The 22,000-nt window shown below is 41.8% G+C and overlaps 1 protein-coding gene across 2 annotated transcripts; it reads right to left on the bottom strand.

Annotated features, from left to right (window-relative positions):
- Window positions 1–763: 763 nt before the first annotated feature.
- setd2 (SET domain containing 2, histone lysine methyltransferase) lies at window positions 764–21,554 on the bottom strand. 2 transcript variants are annotated; one of them, XM_085473678.1, is made up of 23 exons: window positions 21,178–21,554; window positions 19,683–19,804; window positions 18,992–19,032; window positions 15,858–15,879; window positions 11,771–15,735; window positions 11,527–11,658; window positions 11,217–11,345; window positions 10,866–10,989; window positions 10,688–10,765; window positions 10,498–10,595; window positions 10,227–10,359; window positions 9,054–9,188; window positions 8,833–8,961; window positions 7,675–8,745; window positions 7,505–7,553; window positions 7,147–7,426; window positions 6,302–7,028; window positions 5,788–5,910; window positions 5,257–5,393; window positions 5,047–5,158; window positions 3,485–3,559; window positions 3,206–3,307; window positions 764–2,628 (listed from the first exon to the last, which is right to left on the bottom strand). In XM_085473678.1, the coding sequence occupies exons 5-23, from the start codon at window positions 15,676–15,678 to the stop codon at window positions 2,467–2,469; spliced, it is 7,704 nt and encodes a 2,567-aa protein (XP_085329804.1). In that variant the 5' UTR covers window positions 15,679–15,735; window positions 15,858–15,879; window positions 18,992–19,032; window positions 19,683–19,804; window positions 21,178–21,554; the 3' UTR covers window positions 764–2,466. The 2 variants fall into 2 exon arrangements, with proteins under 2 accessions (XP_085329804.1, XP_085329803.1); XM_085473677.1 differs by lacking the exon at window positions 18,992–19,032.
- Between the last annotated feature and the right edge of the window lie 446 nt (window positions 21,555–22,000).

Consider the following 22,000-nt stretch of genomic DNA (forward strand, 5'->3'; position numbering starts at 1 on the left):
GTCAAAGTATAAAACTCATCTGATGGGTTAGAGTAACAAAGTTTGGACATGGAATAAACTACTTCTCTTCAAGGGATTTAGTGTATGAGGACGTTTCCTGTCCAAAACCCTGAGGGGAAATCATTTAAGAGGTATTTAATAATTTGAGGGCGAAACCAAAATAATCTTAAATCTTCTGGAGGAGCAGTTTTCTGTTTCTCACCGAGACACCATCTCTCATTCCTCCTCCCCTTCTGCCGTGAACTCGGATCTGTTAATGATCTCTTTGCCTACAGTCCTAAGTGGGAGCAGGCATCGTGCATGGCCTAGAGCAGCGTTACATGCCGTCACACACTCCAGAAGGGACTGCTTAACTGCGGTCTGGAGCACACTGGCATGAGGCTGCGGAATGTGCATACACTGGAAAGGGGGTGGGGTGGGGTTGGGACCCAGAAGAGAGAGGGGAAGCACAGCAGCGCCTCTTTCTACTCCTCACAGCTCTCCATATTTAGAGCACACTGAATGTATCTAATGAAGGCAGTCCATACTTTTTTCCCTTTTAGCGGGGCCGAACATCTGGCTCAGTGCTGTGCGAAAGTGCCGTAGTGGCATTCGTGCCATGTGCACCCTTTATTAGAGGCGGGAGCAGATCTAAAAATGGGATTGGGTGTGCGCGACGCTGTTAATCATGAAGCACAAGGCAGTCACATTTGCTTAGAGATATTCTGGTCTATTTAATTGATGCTCAAACGAACCTAACTGAACTGCACCGCAGGAAAAAATGTGATTTTACAAAAAAAGTTTATTATCTTTAAAATGTTTTTACACTCGGTATGACAATGTGCTTACACAATACTTACAGTAGAGTTGGGTGAAATTTAATTTGTACATAGAAAAATAATAATTAAAAAAAAAGAAACACCACCAACAATAACAACTAAAAAACAAAAATACATGAACATCTCCCTGGCCACTTCATTAAAATAAATTGGCTGTGAGTCAGTGGGCTCCTAAGTTTCACTGACTGATATGGGAACTGCATCAGGAGGACTAAGCTGGTGAGGATGGGTGGGCTCACTGTGCTCCATCACCCTACTCTCCTGCATACAGCTTTGGTAATTTTACACAATATTTACACTTTTAATCACCAAATCATATTCCATTTACAAAGTGTCGGCTTAATTAAGCATTCCAAAAAACTATTATTCAGTATATTCACATATAAAGCAATGTACATATGTTGGAATTCTTTTTAATGCAATTTTATGCGATGTAAAATCGATGACCTAATGCTAAAGAAACAACTTTTAGTGCCAACTGTAAAAATCTCAGAAATTAATGAGCGACAGTTTGTCGACCAAAGTGTCTCAAATGTCTTGCTAGGACTAAGAGTGGTAAAAAGACTGAACACGTGGGATGTTTAGAAACGGTTAAAACTGCAATGCTACGACCTTCATTCTCAGAATCATTCCTGCAAGAAGAGGAAATCGGGCAGAACAAGTTGAGGAAGTGGGGCCGGACAAGAAACGAGGGGGTGGGGAAGTAACTGGACACACACCTAAACAGCATGTCAAACATAGCATTCAAACCCTGCTCCCATTATTACACATTAACTGATAAAAGTCAAGAAAAGATTGACCGCTAACTCCTTTTCGCCAGCCTGATTGCCACCGATTGATCCCTCAGTATACCGTGAGCAAAAAGCTCATCCCCGTGAGGGAAGATTACTTGAAGTAAGAAGATGTGGAAAATGTAGGGATTTCCATAAGGATCACTCTGACCTCAGGTTACATCATGCATTCATAAAACAACAGAGGCTCCAAAGTCTTGTGGTTAAGAAGGCAGGGTTTGCAGGAGTGGAAGCTTGGACCTCCACAGCCCATTTAAAAGCAGCACCAGATATGGTCAGTGGCAGGGGGGCTGAAGCGTGTACAGAGGGGGGAGAAAAAGGAGGCTGGGGAGGGAGAACTCGACTGTTCGGGCACGGATCCTTTTTTTTTAATTTTTTTTTTTTTAAACAGTGGAAAGTAACAACAAAACTTTGATAAATGTGATACCAAAGCTGATTCCTGTGAATGATCCTCATTCAGGGATATAACAGTTTAAAAACTGGAATTGAGGTGATCATCTGAGGAACTTTTAAGAGCCGCAAATGAAAAAAAACACAAAAACGCTAAAAAATAAAACAGTCAGTGAAAACAGTCTCTGTAGCACCCCTCAGTGTCATCGTCTGAGAACACTGCACCTGGAGTCTTGGGTTGGTCATCAACAACCAAGTCTCCCAGAGTCCGTATATCGGGGCTCCTGTGCGATCCGCAGGGCCTGGAGAACTTCAGCAGTGCAATTCGTAGACATAAATAGAAATAAAGAAACTACTTCGCTGTTCAGGCTGGACAGTTCGTACATGTGGGAGTGAATGGAAAGGCAAATCTGTGCTTCTCCTGTGTTAGCGCAGAGCAAAGTGTAACATCTGTGGCCTGATATGCTTCAATACACCTCTGTGTCCTCCTTGGGTCTGTACACGGCGCCGAATCGCTGCATGTACTTTTTGATGTATTCCTTGGTCTTGTGCTTCACATTTTCATTGCACTCGAGGTCCTCGGGATTCTTGCAAGCTTTCAACTCCTTATTCATAACTCCGTGAGTTAGCTAGAAGACAGAGCAGAAGTGAGGAAAGAGTTAGGCATTCATTCTTGCCCTCAAGTCTACAATAAACTGATATTGAAGTTGCGGTAGAGTGGTTAATCCCCTTTAGTGACTTTGCTCTTTATAATTTGACATAATACAATGCTGCAGTCTTTAAATGGGTGAAGCCTAAGTCGTCTTTCTGTTTACTGCGCCCATGTCCTCAGAGTCCTGGTATGTTCGAGTGGCAAACCACTCACATGCACTATCCATGGACCTACTGAGAATCATAATGGAAAAAAAACCCCACCGCCCTTTGAAGAGATGCTGGTTGAAAACAGCTTTTGAGAAGGAGCTAAAACAAAAGAGACAGTGATAATAGCTAGCATGTACAACATTTGTTCTGGAGGCAGAACACAAAAACATTTGGCTGGACGCCGAAATCGTGGGAGTTTAATTATTTAGTAATAGTTTGAAGGAAACTTTGAAAACTTTGTTTACATTAAATGCTGACCAGCATCCTCACTGTGCCGTGACCACACTAGGAAAGAAAGAAACGTTTGCTTTGTGGAAAACTTAATCCATGTATGAACACGGTTACCTTTCTAGCCAGGTGTTTGAAGTCTTCTGTGTTGCTGATGCGTCCAGATTTGCAGTCTGGCTTTCGATAAGGATTCAAGCATTGCACTATGAACTGTGACATCTGATTAACAAACAGGTATAAAGTTAAGTAATGTACAGAATTAAAAAAACAAAAACAAAACAGAAATGGCCGGACAGATTCACGACCATGCAGATCGAAGTGCAGACACTGTATATATGTTTAAAAAAGGAGTTAAAAACATTGCTCTTAACACAGTTTGTGGAAACTCTGACTCACCTCCTTGCGAAAGGTCTCTTTACTTTTCTTAGCGAGTTCACTGGAAGTGTCTGCTTCAGCCGTCTTTGTGGAAAACTACAACGTCATCATAAGAGAAACTCATTAACAGGCTTGTTTGCGGACAAATATAACTCTGAAATGTTGCGGACCAGAATTAGCACGCCACTTTGCAAACTGATTTTTCTATGCTGCAAACCCAACCCTAGCTTAGCTTAATTAAAACATTCCTACAAGTTGCAACGACAGCTACTGAGGTCAGTAGGGAGTAAATGCAGCACCTGTTCACCAGCTATTTGAAACAACGCAGGGATATCCTGCCAGGGTGCCGCTTCCTCTCTGGCCGCAGCCTTCCACAGCAAAGCCAAGCAGGCAGCAGTTAACTGCCTACACCCACTATGAAGCGGTGAGTATCAAGAACAAGCATAAAGGATTCACACACACACACAGCCGCACACACAGAGGAGGAATCCAGACAGTGAGACAGAATGCTTTGCAAGGCTAAAGCATGTGTCATAGTTTTGAGCCCTGGAAGTCGGCACCACCATTGTCTAAAGCCTACAGCTCACACACATGTAGCTGTTCTTGGATTATTGAACAACATGGATGTTTCACCTCAGTCTTGTTTGTTAAATGAACCAACACACCCTACGAATAAATCAAGGAATCTCTGTATGCGTGTCAGTGTGTGTCTTCTTTGTGTTTCTCAACAGCTGTTGTATCTCGTGAGTCGAGTTTGCCCGGATGATGCGTGGTCTCATTTCTGGGGTTTTGCATGCAGACAACACTTAAGACTTGTGACCTCCTACACGATGGCGCGTCTCTGTACTGTCACCACTTAAAATGACAAAATTTACAAATAAACTTCCACCGACTCTCACGTCTACCTTTGCTGTGGGTTGCATGTCCGTCACTGTGCAAGTCTTTCAAAGAGACAGTTATGCAGTTAAAGCGTAAAACCCCAAACTGCAAATAAATGAAGGCTAAATCTCCCACATGGTTTCCATTATCTTTAAAGACAGGATAAAAAATGAAAGGGGAAAACAAAGGAAGCAGAAGAGAGGAGATGAGCTTAGGCATCGCCTCCTCTTTAGCCTTGAGGCTAAAGGACAGACAGCTGAGCAGGGGGCGGGGCGTTTAGACACACTCTTAAAATTTCTGTCTCTCTGTAGAGTGCGATGAAGCCATTTTGAGAGGTGTAGTCGCCGCCAAGTTTATAAGACTCGACAGAACGTGGTGTTGTGCTGAAGGCTTTTCTTCTTCTTCTTCTTTTTTTCTTAGTTGAGAAACAGCTGAAAGTAATCACTGGTGCAGCATCTTCAATTACCTCAAGGAGCAAACACTATAATCGTGTTTTGCATCCAAGCGCAAACTTTCAGGGGAACTAACGAAAAAGTAATGTGGATTCTTTCTCATTGTCAAACGAAGGAATGCAGAGATACTTTTCCACTCTGTGAAGACTGTTACTAAAACCCGCTGTTTCTGACCACCCACCTAAGATTAGATCACAACAGTTAACTTTTTTAAAATCTTTCAGTGAAGAGTAATCAATGTCAAAAGCTCACTTTGGAAGGATTTTCATCATAGGTGGGTGTTCCCAGGTCCATCTCTGATTCATGGTCCACACTAGTGTTGTCACTATTTCCTTCCCAGGTTGGTGGATCCCACTGTGTTTGCCTAAAGGGAAAATAAATAAATAAATGAAACGCAATATGCTTGTGAGGACTTTACTGAGGCACACACACAAAACACCCCTGCAACACAGTTTTACTAACCTTGTAACAATATGGTAGTAGTAAATTTTGCCTTCAGGGTCCCGAGCCACTTTCCAGTTGGGAGGTAGGACGATAGTTTTGGGTTTAGGGGGAGAAGGTGGAGGCAGGTCTATCACACTGTTGGGCACAATCATTTCCTGGAGAAGAAAATAAGTTTTAAACTTAGTATAGGAGGATCACAAAATATACACATACAGCTTCACTTTAATGTGTTTAAAAAGAGATCAAAAATTACTGACACAGCTTTCATTTAAAAACAAAAACAAAACAAATTGACATCTAATTTCTAATGTATATGGCCATTATGTAACAACTTAAATTTGTCACTATAACAACTGTAGTTTGAAGTCATACGTGTTTACATTCTTATAAACAAATGGGACCCATTTAGCTGGACTCTGTCTCATATTAAAAGGGACAGATGCATAATTCAGATCTATACCACCCCCTTGTGGCCACGACAATAGGGCTTGTTCAAAACCACAAACTCAACTGCCTTATAATATCCCTGTTTTACGTCTTGTCTGTTACCTGCTGAACAGTTTGAGATGTTACAATGGTGGTGACTGTGCCTCCCTGCTGCACCACCACTCCCTGCTGACCAGGATATACCGGCTGGCCATGTAGGTAGCTGGCTGTGGGATCAGTGTATGCCTTCAAAAACAAAGCACAATTAGATGGCAGTCTTACAGACGTTCAGAACCTCTTTTTTCTTTTTTAAGGAATAAAATAAAATATCCTCCTCTGAATTATGAGCTTAGTTTTCCCAACCCCCATCGAATTTGGGTCAAAAATATACTACAGATTGGTCAGGAAAAACATAATTTCCTTTATTAACCATCTTTTAAAAGACTGTCTTGTATTTTCATACAGTTCAATCACAATAAAGATATTAACATTCGCTTTTTTCTATATCAAGGAGTTATCTCTTGTATATCATAATGTAGGTTATTTATAAAAATTACACAAAAATCAAACGTGGGCAATGAGCAAATCTAAGAAAGGTAAAATGGACATTTGTATATGACCAGAGCAAGAAGATTACCTGTATGACTGGAGTGTTGGTCTGGGGGTAGGGAGCAGGGATGCTGTAGATTGTTTGGCAAGGCTGGCCCTGATAATAGATAGCTGTGGGAGTCTGACCCTGTCCCGGGGCTGTGGCATACTGCTGTGCAGGTTGTGTCTGCACAGTCACTGCCTGCTGAGTGGTGGGGTCCCAGAGAGTGGTGTAGCTCTGTTGGCCCTGTACCTGAGGGGCAGACTGGGCTGGTACCGACAGGACAGCTACGCCTGCATCCTGGGTTGCTACAGTTGGCTGGGCATAGTGCTGAGGGTTGCCAGAGGCAAGGTTTGCGGTAGTGACGTGCTGAGGGAGATTGGTGACTGGAGTGGTTTGGGGAGTGGAAGATGGAGAGGTCAGTCCTAGATCTGAGACGAGACGCTGGGGTGGAGTCTGTTCATAGTTGAGACTCGGCTCCACTGTAGGTGTTGGGAGAAGTACTTTGCCCGCATTGGGGTTGGAAGGATCCACAAAAGTCTGGATGGGATATCCAGGTGGGTACGTGATGAAACCAGGGCTGGAGGCATAGGCTAGAGCCGGGTCATAAGCCAAAGACTGGAGCTGCTGCTGCTGTTGAAGCTGTTGCTGCTTCTGTGCTTCCCGCTGGGCAACCTCCTGTTCAAACAGCTTCCTGCGCTCCTCTGTGGACAGTTTGTTGCGCTCCTTGCCACCAACTCCTCTTGGTGTCTTGCTGCTGTTAGATGGATCAAACCTTCACAATTCAGAGAACATGAGGACAGCTGAGTACCAAACCTTCACTAGGAGAGTTTGGGAAAAGAAAAAAACACTATGATTCGAGGACACAATCAACAAATAACACAAATTCCTACCGTTCCTCAGTGCGTCGGCTGCTCCTCTCGTAGGATGAAGGTGGAGATGGCGAGCGTCTCCTCCGTCGCTCAGAGCTGCGCGGAGTTTTCTCAGAGCCTCGATCGCGGTCCCTGTCTCTGTCCCAATCTCGATCCCTGTCTCTGTCCCAATCTCGATCCCTGTCTCTGTCCCAATCTCGATCCCTGTCCCGTTCCCTCTCCTTCTCTCGCTCCCGTTCACGTTCTCGGCTTCCTGACGTGGTGCGTGGCGTGAAAGATGTATCTCGATCTCGGCTGCGATCTGCCAGAAAAATCTAATTATATTAAAAGTTATGCAAATAATGTTTCAAGCCAAACATAAACTTCGAGGTAACCGTACCTCTTCCTTCCTTATCTACTTGAGTCTTCTTTGGTATCCTGTACACCTCCTGAAAATAACAGAACTTTGACTTTGGAATACAATGATGAGAGCATCGCAAACATTTGGATGATACACATTTTATACATGTTTATCTATTTTCCTTTGAAGGCGACAACTTATGAATATACCTTTAGATCCTTCCAGCTTTCTAGAAGCCTAGCAGCCATGCCACTAATGTCGAAAACACTGAGCTGTGGTTCCTGACTCCTCTCACTCTCCACATCTGAGACACCTTCCTCTTCATCTTGAGAAGGCGTCCCTATCACTGATGGATCCACAGGGGTTGCTGTGACCGCTGAGGGAATCGTGGCCTCCGGGGCTTCAGCGATAGGTGGAACATCAGTGGTTGGTTCACCACTGTGTGGCTCACTGCTAGGCAGTGTTTTCTTAGCCTCTTCAGCCTCTGTCTGGGATTCCATAGTCTCTGAAGGCTGCTCAGGTGGAGCATCAGCAACACCCGTTTGACTGGATTGGGTCTCTGGCTCATGGACTTTAACACTGGGCTGGCCTTCTTCTAATTCTGCATTTTCTGTCACTGATTGGGTATCTTGAGGCTTCCCACTCTCTTGTGTTTCAACTGGCTCTTTTGCTGGTTCCAGCTCATCTGCCTGATCTTCACTTTTGACTTCTTTTATATCGGAGTCCTCTTCCACAACCAAATCAGGTTTTTCCTTCACCTCTTCAGTTGGAGGTTGAGGTTCACTGCTTGAAGTCATCGCTGCCTCTTCCTGTTTCTCTCCTATGACTTCTTTTCCCGACTCTTCCGCTGAATCTGTGGTTGGATCTGCAGCGTCCACCGGTGTGTCTGGCTTCAACTGCTTTCCTTCAGGAAGTCCTGCACGTGAATTTTCATCATCTTCCTCATCATCCTCCTCCTCCTCTTCCTCTTTCCCATCGGATGCTTTGCTAGCATCAGAAAGAGCGCTGTCCAGACTGTTTTCGCTAATGATTTTAAGGCGTCTGTACACAGCAGGCTTGGACGTGTCACTATCTAGTTCTGGTCCCATTTTAGCGGAGGAACCATCAGGAGTGTTGAGGGGAGTTTGGGCACGGGAGGTGTTCTCACTAGAGTAACCATCCATCTCAGTCTGCTGAGGAAGAGTTTTTGTCTGAGCCCACCGCTGAATGAAGGTCAGGACTCTGCTCTCCTCCAACATGTTCTTAGTTGAGATGGGCAGCACACTGAGGGTCTTCATGATCTGCAAACAAGGCAATCGCTGGTCAAACAGCAAGTGGCTGTGTATGGGCCATACAGTGATATATGATAACATTTTGACATATCTCACCTGTAATTGCAGTTTGATGTTGTTGGCACTGTTGCCTTTAGCTTCGGAAAGCTCCACCATGAAAATCCAGAGCAAAGACAATCCATGGTGGTCTAAGAACTGCTTCAAGCATGATGGATTTTGTGTATCCTGTACAAAACAAACATAACATGTTATAACCTAAAAAAGAAGATAAAAAAAAATCAACAATATAGACAACGTATTCACAGATCTAGTCATACTTGTATGAGCTTTAGACAGATGAGTTTCTGTTCCATCGTTTCCACTCGGACCATCAGTCTGCAGAGAGACACCACCTGTTTCTCATCGTATAAGCCTTCGCCATTCTCTAGTAATGCCTCCAGCTCTTCATCGACCTGTGAAAGGACAGCATAGAAACAAGAGTGAAGATACATTTTGGCATTTAAAACACTCTGTGTATACAGCCTGTAGTTACAATGATGGCTTCTCATATTACACAAGGACAAAGTTTCAAATAATAAAGGTCAACTTATGTACTGTGCAAGTAATCACAGTGAGTCAAAATGCTTGGGCTGTTCTAAAAGCTCATTCCCCCCCCCCATTTCTGGCTCCGTTTGACGTCAAAGGGAGGGGATATCAAGGCACACAGTTCTGGCTCTGCCCCATCAACCTGCTGTTCAAAATGAGGGGTGAGGCACTCTGAAGAATTCCAGCTTAAATTGAGGGTGGCCTTAAAAGGAGGGTAGCTAAAACAGTTAGTTTCAGAGTGTCTACTGACATGCAATATAAGACAAGTATAAAAACTGAACTACAAATTATGCAGAGATATTCCAGCAGTGTCTAAATATTAAAAAAATAATAAGCTTGAAACAAACAGATCTAATCTAAGAAGCAAGTACAGGCATTGTAATACAGGCTGTTATGAATCCTCTACTGTAACTTTAACACTATGACTTCAAAGACCACTACAATTACCCTGTAAATGAGGCTGTGAATACCAAGTAGTCAAATATCCTGAAGTTCTGGTACATTACTAACACATTTTCACTATATTGCTGAAGCAGTTACTTATTATAGTGATCAAAAGGAAAAGAAAGATAACATTTTTTGCACTTTTATTGTGTAAACTTTTTAAAAACGGAACAGTTAATGAGTTCACAGCTTCTGTTGCCTTTTCTGATATGATTGATTTTGCATGAATATTTTCTAACAGGTTTATGTACCTGATTATTAAGAAGAGGAAAATAACAGTTGCACACAGCAGTGTATGCAGCTTAACAGTTCTCAGCACTCAATTTATACAAATTTGTAAGTCTTTCCCTCTCTTAGTTGTTGTGTATCAGTCACTAAAGTGCTGGCCTCCATGCAAACCTGTTAAAGCTACACTTAAAAGAAATGCCTTAAGACCTTTAAATATTACTAAAAGAACCGACCGTTGTGAGAGCACTCTTTCGACTGCGGTCTTTCTTCATCTTCCCACCAGCTGCTCGAACACTAACTCTGTTCTCCCCACCCAGGAAGCCTCTGCAGCTGGGTGCTCCACAGAAGCATTTCTGTGCTTCTTTCCTGCAGGGTACAATTAAACAGAGATGAAACCACCACTGCTAAACCATTCGATGAAAAGGTTAACCAGTCTTTCTTTTTGAGTCTATTCATATATTATACGTCGAACACAAAAATACAGTAACCGCGCAGGAACCGTACCCATATCTCTGAAACTGGTAGTCAAACGTGAGCTCAGTTCCTGCAGTAACAGCCTTGGTTGTGAAGAACCCAACTCGAAGCTGACCGTTGACTGTCCACTGAAACGATTAAAAAATTAAATAAAAAAACAAAACAAAAAAGTAAAAGAAACTAAAAGGATACGCCAAAGAGTTTTATTTTGCCACCGTACCTTTTGGGTTTCACAGTTGGGCTCGCAGCTGTGGTTCATGAACCGAGAGCAATTACCCTTCAGCGTTGCATCAATAATCTGAGAGAGGCAGTACAGCGTCAGCCGTTTCTTCCAGCCACCACAAATAACCATTAAAACCATTTACAGACGCCATTTGATGTGTTAAATCATCACTTACCTCGTTATTCTTCAGAGACATAAAATAGTAGTGGATGTTCTTATTGCGAGCGTACTCTTTCACCCTTGTTTTGAACTCTTTGTGGTCCAAAACCTCACCGCAGTATTCCAGTACAAAGGTGTTTCTAAGAAAACAACAAAAGCAGTTTCACATATATCACCACTGTTGTTTTTTCTTTCCACATGCATTTTTATCTAGTATAAGTCAGATCTTATAACCTCTTAGGAAGCACTGTCGAGGCCTTGTTCTATCGTTATGCAGTGAAACAGAGAGCCTCTTTTGTCAACTACTGAATGTTATTTTCTAAAAATTATTTCACAGCGTTCTATTAAAAACCAATAAGTGTCTTACGATGCCAAGTCTTTAGCTGCCCGTAGTCCCCAGCCCTTGTCTTCTGTAAGGATCACATCAAAGTCGGCATGTTGTTTCATCTGAAAGCGGCGATTAGAGCAGTAGGCTCCATTCAGGCACCGTGACGAACTAAGAAAAAAAAAATCACATGGAAAAAAGATGTTACGAGAAAGACGTAAAAAGATTTGATTAACAAAACAGAAAAGGTGCTTAAAAAACTATGGATTTCCAGGTTCTTAATTAAGGAAAGTTGTAAAATATTTATTGATGTAAAAGATGCCAGCGGTTCAATAACCTTTATTACACTTACCACTCAATCATCAGCAGCCGGTTTAAACAGTCATCTCCGCATGCTAGTACGCCCCTTGCTCGGTCCTCTCTGGGTAGCACCGGGCACTCACACTGCATTCGTTTAATATCTCGATGAGATTTGCTTTTTTTCCTGCAAATTACATTTTAAAACTTTCAAAGATCAAGTCTGAAAATAATTCAACATTTTGCTAGGAAGTTACTCTTCACAAACAAACTTGATTCTCTGACGGGAATCATCTTACCTTTCTGTTAGGTACAAGTTCTCCTCAATCAAGTCAAAGTACGGAGGCATCTTTTTAGACTTGGCAAACTCTTTCCATCTATTTGCATCTTGAAAGTCCTGCAGAGTGAGTGATGGACGGTCCGCTGCAGATTTTACAAGAGTTTCTTTAGCGACTTCAGTATCTCCTTGACGGTCCCTTTTAGCTGCAGGGCCAGCCTCTGCCTCGTTGTCTGAATCGGACTCTATCTCTGGACGCCTTTTCTTGGGAGGGCCCCTTCCTCTGTGGGGCCTAAAACTGTCTTCTCTAGAGGGGTCGGGTACAGCAGAACCCCTGCTATTGCTGCTTATTTCATGACCTTGTACAAAGCTTGATGACCCTTGAGTGTTAGGCCCACTGCCCTCAAAAGCCGTTTTGCTACAACTTGATGATTTATCCCCACTGAAGTCGTCATGATCATTAGTGAGGGAGTCGGGTTGAATTTCGCCTGAAGGATCCTGATCAATGACATTTGCATGGAGGTAGTTTTTTCTGCTTGTCTGCATGTTTTGCGACTGCTGGATACAGGAAGCAGTACTTGGTCTGTGTTCTTGTTCCTTGGAAAAAGATCCTGACAGTTTAGTGTTTGTTAACTGAGGCCCGTGGCTGCTATCAGGCTGCTGGTACGTACTAGTAGGCTGTTCTGGTTGTGAGAAATCCCAACCCAGGTTGAATTCATGCTTCTCATTAATATTGTCAGCCCTGGAGAAATGATCTTGTTGGTAATGCACGTGCGTCCGATCTCCTCTGTTGCTCACATCATGTTGTTTGTGCCCTTGCTCACACTGTTTGGAATTATCACGCATGGGGGTGGAATCTGTGACACTTGCATGGGAACTGGTATGACCAGCAGTATAAGGTTGGGTACTGATGGAGGTGGAGGCCTCTGAGTGACTGGTGCTATCAATCATATTGCTCTGGGACTGACACAATGTACTATTACTGAGTGAATCGCTTATACCGGTCTGTGTTGTGGGTTGTTTTTTCTGTTGGCTAACTTGATTTGGGGGTTCACTAATATGTTTTTCAGCTGCTAAGGCATTCTGCTGTTGTAAAATATTCAAAGGTCCCCTCTCCTCTGTATTCATTGTTAGACAAGAATTCTTTGGCACCACTACTACAGAGTGCAACTGTTTTATAGCCTCGTCGCAATCAGAGTCATACTCTGAGTTATCGCTATCACTGGCCTCACTCTGTCCTGACACATCCTGACTGGGAGACATTCTCTTACTCAGTTTGCTCTTGCTAGCACTGTCCTTGGATTTGTTTTCGGAATTTTCCTCATTTGAGTGCTGTGCTGTTGCTGCCGAGTTGATCTGTATCTTGTCATTTATGTGCAGTGGCTGATCTGTGTTTGACTTTTGAGAAGCAGACAGTTTGGAGTCACAGTGGTCATTGCTGGTGCTGGCTTGCGAAGGCTCACTTTGGTCTTTGCAATTAAAGGTCACGGGTGTGCTCTCTGATTGGACTTCCTGCTTTGAGATCTCCGTCTGCCTTACCAGTCTGGAATGTGTTCCAGCTTCCTGCTGAATATCATCTTTAATATCACAGTCTTGTTGAGCATTATCTTTAGAGAACTCTATTTTTTTGACAGAGATCACCTTTTTAACAGTATTTAATAGTTTACTCTCTACACAAACAGTTCTCTGTGAATTTTCACTCTCCGAGGAATCCTGCCCAACAATATCCCACCGTGACTTTCGGGTACTACAGCTGCCCTTTTTTACATCGGTAGGTAGTGACTCTGGCGGATTCTCAGACTGAAGACAAGATGAATCAGATTTGACTGGCAAATTTGTGTCAGACTCTTTACTGACTGGCTGAGCTTCATCCAGCTCAACATTTTCTGGTTTAGTGTTTTGCTGGACAGCCTCTGTGACAGCTTTATCCACTGAATGAAGTACAGACTCTGGCCCAGTTGAACAGTAAAAAATTTCCTCGTCCTTATTGCACATTGTACTGTCATTACCACTACATAAATTTACGACAGATGCATTTGAGTTCACATGTGTTGGATCATTAGAGGAAAGGCTATCCTTCACATTAGACACGTTTTCCAGAGTAGAGTTTACATGCTTTAGGCTCTCGCTGTAAGTGACATCAGAGGCAATGTTATTTTCCATTTCAAGACCTGATTTTGCTTCTGTCTTAAGTGACAGTTCTTGCAAACCCTCACCACAAGACCCCACCTCCTTTTCATCTTTATTGCCATTTTCATTTTCAACCGGTTGGGAATCGGATTTTTCTTTTGAACTCTGAGAAAATGATTCTGTTGTGGTTGCACAAGATGGTGCTTTTCCAGGGCTATGAAATAAATCATCTGATTGTCTATCTTGCCCAGAAGATTTCACAGAAGATCTAGAGGGGACCTGTTTCGACTCTGGTCTACTGCTTTTCTTTTGAGAGTTTTTACAGTTCTCCAAGGAGCTGGAGCTTCTGTTGGATGACTGTAATTTGCCCTTATGATCCGTTTCAGAGTCACTGGGGCTGCTTTTTTGCCGTTTTTCATGTGTCTGAGAGTGTGTGTAACTACTGGAAGATGAAGATTTATTGTTGGCCTCTGACTTATGATGGCTGCTAGATTTACGGTGACTGGAGTCCAGATCAGGAGAACCCTTGCGTAGGGTATCAGAGTCCGATAACCGCTTTGTAATCCTTTCAGACTTTGAGGACTGTGTTCTTTTATCCAACTCTGAAAAGTGAGGTGAATCTACAGATTTTGAGGTTTTTTCAGATTTTGAGTAGGATGATGATTTTGACTCCTTATGTGAGCTTGAGTGGTTAGATGACCTACTGTTGTCACTTGTCCTCGACCTTGTTTTTCTGTGGTCATCTTCAGAGTCGGAACTGTCCCGAGTTCTGTCAGTCCGAGAGCGAGAACGTCTTCTATCCCTGCGTGGAGAACTCCTGTGCGATCTCCGGTCTGATTCATGATAGTAGGACCTTTCAGAGCGCGATCCTCTGTCACTTCTAATTCTGTCTGATCTGGAGTGTGAAGAACTTGTTCGAGAACCTCTTGATCTAGACCGTGATCTAGATCTGGACCTTCGGCGATCTTTCTCTGATCGGGATGAGCGTGAAGATGTGTGTCTGGAATCACGGTCTGATTTCGAGTAACTAGACGACCTTTCGTAATTCTCTGAGCGCTTTGAGAAACTTTTTTCCCTTTCCTCTGCATGTGAACCAGAAGAAGATTTTCTTACATCTTTACTTCTGCTGTCAGAGTTTGTTTTACTTTTGGAATCAACTGATTTGTGGCTGGAAGACATCTGGGCTGAATCTCCATCAGATTCGGAGCCAGGGGGGGCACTATCTGACTGTGACCTGGTTTTCCTTTTGTGTATCTTTTCATCCTGCTCAGTACTGCTGGATCTCTCCCCATCTTTTCCTGAGGAAGCAGCTGGTTTCTTGAGGCTTGAGGTTTCTCTCGTCTCAGAGGTTTCAGTGTGAGCACTTTCAGAGGGACAGGTGCTGATGAGACTCTGGGGTGCTGGGAGTTCATTCTGAAATAGAGAGGTGTGCGGCTCTTCTGGCATAACTGACTGTTTCTCTTCAGTCACAGAGTCATTAAGAATTTGCTTCTTGAAATGCATCATTTTCACTTTAGTAGCTGTGGGGACTGGCGTCTGAGGTGTCTCTGTTTTTGATACTGGCACCAAGGGTGTCTGCCTTTGCTCAGTTTTGCTGTCTGCACTCTTTCCAGGTTTTTCGGAGGTTGACTGTGACGAGGCAGCATGAGGATCTGACTTATCAGGACTGGGAGGGATGAAGAACGAGCTTTGGAGTGGCTTCTTTGTCTGTGAGAAGCTGAAGGACACTTTCTGACGACCCTGATCTTCTAAGTTGACCTTCATCTTGGTCCCTTTAGGCAAAAGGTGGTTGGACAGCATGACTCTGGGAGACAGGCTTTTGATTAGAGCTGCTTTAGACAGGCCCTCCACCTTTACCTACAATACAAGAGAAAACACATAAACGTGCTGCCTCAGTTCTTTTATATAATAAAAAAGGCTGTAAAATGCTGATAAGACCGCAGATATTTATAGTCATTAATTATATTTAGTTAACTTACCGATGCACCACTCCCTTCCTCTCTGGATTTACATAAGAGCAATATGGGAAAGTAGAAGAAAGGAAAGTCAGAAATTAATTTACAATCGTAAAAGTAAAGAAAAGAAACTTTAAGATTAAAGCCAAAATTATCAGGGTAAACCTGCGGATGTAAACATTTACCTGAAAATGTTCTCTGGACTAATGACAAATGACTTCAAAACAACTGTTGCCCAATCTGAAACAGTGGTTCAGTATCTTTCACTCATTGCCCAATATTCTCAAGTTCAAAGGGAATGCTATGCCAAGTGTATTAACACTTCTGATTTCTATCAGAGTTAAACAGGGACAGGGACAGGAAATTGCTTTACATTACATAACTGCTCAGATCAACTTTAAATAGGTTTCCTCAAACCCACCAAAGTTTGAGGAAGCCTGCTAAGCAAAAAATAAACTTCAGCATGTGATGTTGAATACAATAACATTTCTGAGGAAAGTTACATTTTATCTAAATGCACTGTCTTTTGGATGCCTAATTCTCACATAAGTATATACATATATATATTATGTCTATATAATTCCAAATTCCTTATAAAGATGCCTTTGGTGTAGAAGAATGTGACATAGTTGGAACGTACCCATGCAAACATGGTATGAGCATGCAAACTACAACCAGATGAACAGAACAGACATTCAGCCTCTGAGCCTGTTACTCTGAGGGCAGAACAATGAGCTACTATGCAGAGAAAAACTAGAAAAGCTAACAAAAAACTGCATGTTCAATCAGATTACTAAAAGCTGACTAACTTGCAAGATCAGTTTTAAAGGTTTTAGTTTTTTGCTAGGGAAAAAATTGATACAGCATAGTATTGTCATTTTGCTTGGTGACATTGTATCAACACAAGAACAGCAAATAGCAATTTTTTTATTAGATAAATTCAAATACTCTGGGAATATTACAACAAGATGCAGACGATATCGATGCAGACAGCAACACATATGATTTTCAACATTATTTGATCACAACTAATTCCTGTATTATCAGAAACAGATTGCATGCAAATGCCAGCTTGCCCTCATTCAATTGCAGACTGACAGACAACGGTCTGACTGGTTTTTCTTTGAAAAACTGACGGAACCAGCTCAGTGTTCCTTCAGTGGGCTGGTTTCAGTTATTATGCAAATATACTGTTTATAAAATTGGGGAAACCTGCAGTCAGCTGAGACTGAAGAAGTCACTTGAATGAGTGACGGAAAGTTTCTCCCACTGAAAACGCTACGTCCAGATGAACAGAATCAACTTTTGGAGAAATTGAAGTGAGACAACTTTATCTTAGTGGATGAAACAGATATTGACAAAGTTTAACTTTGAGGACATCATTCGCAGTTTAAAAATTATGAAAACTAACAATATATATTATTGCAATGCTCAGAATTTCGCAAAATTAAAAAAATAATAATAATAATCACAAAAATATTGTATCATGAGTGAAGTATTGTGATAATACTGTATAGTGGAGTGTCTGGTGATTCCTGCCTCTATTGTTTACATTTCCTGCTTATTTCGAAATGATTTCTGTCAGACATAAATAAAAGTTCAACTCTCTCTGAACTTCCAAAAGTGATCCAGCATTGCATAACACCACTTCTCAACCAAAACAAAGCGCTACGGCTACCACACATTCTTAGAGCTGAATGAAATAAGTGGATATTTCAGTGAAGACCAGAACAAAAAATATTTAGGATTCACTTTTCAAACTTTTTTTTTTTTTTTTTTTTTTTAAATATGCAGGCCTTATTATATCTAGCTGTGATGCTCTTGTGGGCTGACCCACATCCATCTTTAGGCCCCCACTGGTTATGTCGCAAGCCAAACATGACGTCACCACAGCCCTGTCACCATTTACACCAGCACTGAGGGGGCACCAGATTCACTGCAGTATTCTCCTGAACGACAGGTGCTGCCACACAGACAAAGCCTATACGACAGCATTGGTATGGGAGTAAAAGACGACGAAAGGGGAATACTTTCTCCAGAAAGTCTCAACTTTCCAAATCTCTGAGCTCCTGCACTGATAAATCACTGAAATGCCGATAAAACCCATGACCATTGAAAACGTGTGTCTTCAATCTGGCTGCCCCCAACTACACAAGGGTTAGAAAAACCTAAGAAGTCCACGGCTAACTGAAACGACACCAAAGCGCAGCTCGCCTATGCGGATATGACGTCACTTATGGTGCGCGTCACCATTGACAAGGGTGACAACGGCGGGTCTAATAGGCCCTTTACACAGTGTATTCTGTGCTTTACCATACCGAAGGACAAAGCATTCAGATTTCTCCCCTTTTTACTGCAAGTAAGATTTTTTTCTGGCAGTACGAGTTTCTTTCATCACTCTTTCAATAGAAACACCGAAAAGAATAACAGTTGGTAAGATAATTGTGGAATGTCCATGAATTTAAATGTTTCGAAACTTGTTCTGAAATAATTACGTTCTACTAAATGGATTCATATTCATTTCTAACCCTGAACTTAAATAAATAGAGCTCACATACAATGACACTGAGAGTGAAAAGGGGCGACTGGTATGCAACTCCTGTTTCAGTGGCATAGACTACAGAACAAGGGGTTTGGCACACCATTGGGCATTCTTTTCTCATCGCCATGTTGCTGTTATATATCTTTACTGTCTTTACTGAGACTGGTAACTGGTGTTCCAAAACAACAATAAAAGCAAAGAAATAAAAGCGGTCAACATATAAGAAAACTTAATGTGTGACTTTTTATTCCCTTTCTACTTTTAATAAAATGTGTCTGTTTTCTTTGGGCAAAGCTTGATATGGGTGATGGGAAAAATGGGTCATTTATTCCTTTAGGATTTCAATTTTCTTTTTTTTCTCCTGTGACCTTCAAACTGAGACACATGCGCTGGGACATTCAGTAATACAGAAAGAGCTATGAAATGCAAGAATGGGGAATAACAACTGGTTCCTGTTAAGAACTGCTTCCAAATAACCCCATTAGCTCCATTGGAATTAAATGCTTCCAAGCCAATCATTTTTCATTAATTAGTGCTGCCATGTATTCCTTACAGTTGCCCGTTACAAAGAAAAACAAAAAACAAAATAATAACAAAGAGTGGAGTTTTTGCTCACCTCAGTCAAATCCAAGCCATATTTTCTACTCTGTCTCTGCACTGAAAAGATAATAAATCAGTTACACTGATGCTAAAAACATGTGTAGGACTACTTTTTTCCCTGTAAAGATTGAATCTGGAATCAATAAGGGCAATCAATTAAAAAAAAGATTATAACACAGGTTTCAATGAATATCTTTCCCTTTGCAAACAGCTTTCTTGTAATTTTTTTGTAATTGTAATTTACAAGCATCTAATCTTTTAAGCTGATAAATAAATTATAAAAAGAAAATGAAAAATATATGGTTAAAAAAAAATACATCTTCAGGTAACAATTTCTATTCAATTTGTTCGATATATATATATATATATATGACTTTTTTGTTTTTTTCTGCTTTTACTGTCCTGTATTACCACAACAAACTTTAAGGAACTGTGTATGAACTACAAAAAACACACCATCTAGACAATGACTGACAATTAATAAATAAACAGATGAAAGGATGTGGAAAAAGCACAGAACTTATGAGTTGCATAAGACACTTTAGTGCTTAAATTAAAAAAAAAAAAAGAAGCTCTTTATATGAACAATAACATGGCGGTGGATGGGTTGACGTAGAAGTCAAAATGTTTTAAAAGTAGCGTGCCAGACTATATTCATAAACATAACACAACTTGGTAAGCATTCTACATTTTCTGCTGTCTAATACCTGATCTCTGACTTGTGCAGAGCGTCCATAGAGAAATTCGTCTAGGATTAGTAGGCCTGAAGGGGCTGCTGGCCAAGAATAATCCAAATCAGAGAAATGAGCCCTCCAAAGTGACGCCACACCTGACAAAAAGAAAGACAAAGCAATGAACTAAGTCTCTCTGTATCCACAACAGCTAATCACTCAGGAACTTGTACACTTTTGACACCATTAAAATCTCAGTAAAGTTCCTGCTAATGACACAATAACTGCAGTATTTCACAGTTTGTCTCTGTTGTCCAACACACATTGTATATTCAGCACACAACGTCAGAAAGCACATTGTGTCACATGCATTAAAGCGTTGCACAGTAACGACTTCTGCAGACCCGCCTTCCTTTCTGTTATCTATCGATGCAATGTGGCCGTACCTCGTCTTACTCCCATTAGACATGGACCCCCTCCCCCCAATTTAAGTACATTTGGCTGTAAATTTCCACTGTTGTTGCTTCAGCTGATCAACATATAGGAAGTTACGTTCGCCAATTGTTTATTAACAGCAAGTTTCATGGTCGAAGATAAATGGAAAAACATGGATGGATGCAGGGCGGGCATTAGAAGATGCAGCTGATTATTAGACACGGCAAAGACAAGCATGCGGACTACATAAAACAAAATGCTGTTTGCAGAACAACGATTTATGTGAATGACCACATCGACACTGTAATGGGACAAACAAATCGTGACTGAATGCAAACTGAGTAACTACACTTAAGCATGGCCTGTGCAGTGAGTGTATGCAGCCAAAACATGGCCTTTAAAAAGACAGCCACTTCTAGAACTAGCTAAATTATTGTTCTAAAGCAAATAATTTAGTCTGCTATTTTTTAAGGATTGCTTACACTAACACTGAGAAGGCAGAAAACACGTCATACCTTAGTTATTAGACCGTGATGATAATTTGCTAAAAAATATAATAGCTGAGCTAGCTTGGGTAGGTTAGCAGAGATTTCATGGGCCGTCTTTAAAGACAGCAGGGGCATATTCCTTGTGTATAACGTAGGCTATTACTGTCGACTAGCAAACAGTTGTGTACTTTGACATGCTAGAAGTAAGGCTTTTAGTGTGTTTTCGGGTGCCTGTCAGGGGGTTGAACAATCACATTTGCTTCTGTAAAGGGCTAGCATCAGCAGCTAACACTAGCTGTGTTAGCTTTGCCTCGCTCTGTAGGCTAACGTGGCTGTCGTAAACTTGTTATACTTTGAGCTTTACCTGGTGTGTTCACTCAGAATAATGGGTTTTTTTTCGACAGTGTGAGCACCTTACCTTTGTAGTTTTTTGACACGGAAGAAAATATATGACGTTCACTTCTATTTTAGGATACAATGGACCCCTATAGTGGAGTCTGTGACCCGGCTTTGCTAGCATGATAGCTAATGTTTTGTTTTGTAGTAAGGTGGTTTCACCAGAAATAAGGACCCGCTAAACAACCAGGACATGCTCACGAGGTACTCACTTTACGAAGTGTTCAAGGTCACAGGGATCCCCCATCTTCGAAATCACCGGTGATCGGCTTTCTAAAACATCAGGCAGCAACGTATACCGACGTTAAATCCATACGGAGCTGTCGGAAATGGTCGTCGGCTCACTGGCTCCGCTACTGCTGCGCCCTAGCTTCAGCATGGGTGAATGGTGGTACGACCGAGCCAGAATGCGCTCACATAGTTAGCGAAGAGTTGTGGGAGAGCTCTAAAACACAAATGATAGCGAATGCAGCGCCTCGGGAAGTGTTTAAAATGATAAGACTAACAGTCTGATCCCCCAACGAAGTCTTTTGAGCATGTGTTTTAGCCACTTTTTATTTGTATCAGCCACTAATCGAGTGCCTCTGTTTCTGAGGCTTCTCTGTTCAGCATCACATGATATGGGTGCACAGCTGGCGCGAACCCCGGAGCGCACTGCGGCTCCTACGAGTCAAACAACCAGTTAAAATTTCAAAAAGGCAGGCCTTGTTAGAGAGCATCACACAGTGGTTAAAATCTCAATAACAGAGACCTTGGTCCTTTGATAAACATTATATTTCATGCTTCATTTATTTGATGTTGTTTATCATAGTCTATTATTTGATTGATTACTTTTTGTGCTGCCTATTCAGTTTTTTTGTCATCCACTGGAACAATTTGAACTGCACTAATGTGATTGTGGAGGTAGTCATTGTGTAGGACTGGACTCTCACACACGTCACCACACATTTCCTATAATCCTATAATTCCTATAATTTATAATCCTTATCTTTATAATCTCTTCTGCTATTTGCACATTCTTTACTGTAAATTCCT

This window comes from Copadichromis virginalis, linkage group LG11 (assembly GCF_057382275.1).
Source record: "Copadichromis virginalis isolate Kocher_CV1m ecotype Utaka linkage group LG11, C_Virginalis_male_GT1.1, whole genome shotgun sequence".
NCBI classification, from domain to species: Eukaryota; Metazoa; Chordata; class Actinopteri; order Cichliformes; family Cichlidae; genus Copadichromis; species Copadichromis virginalis.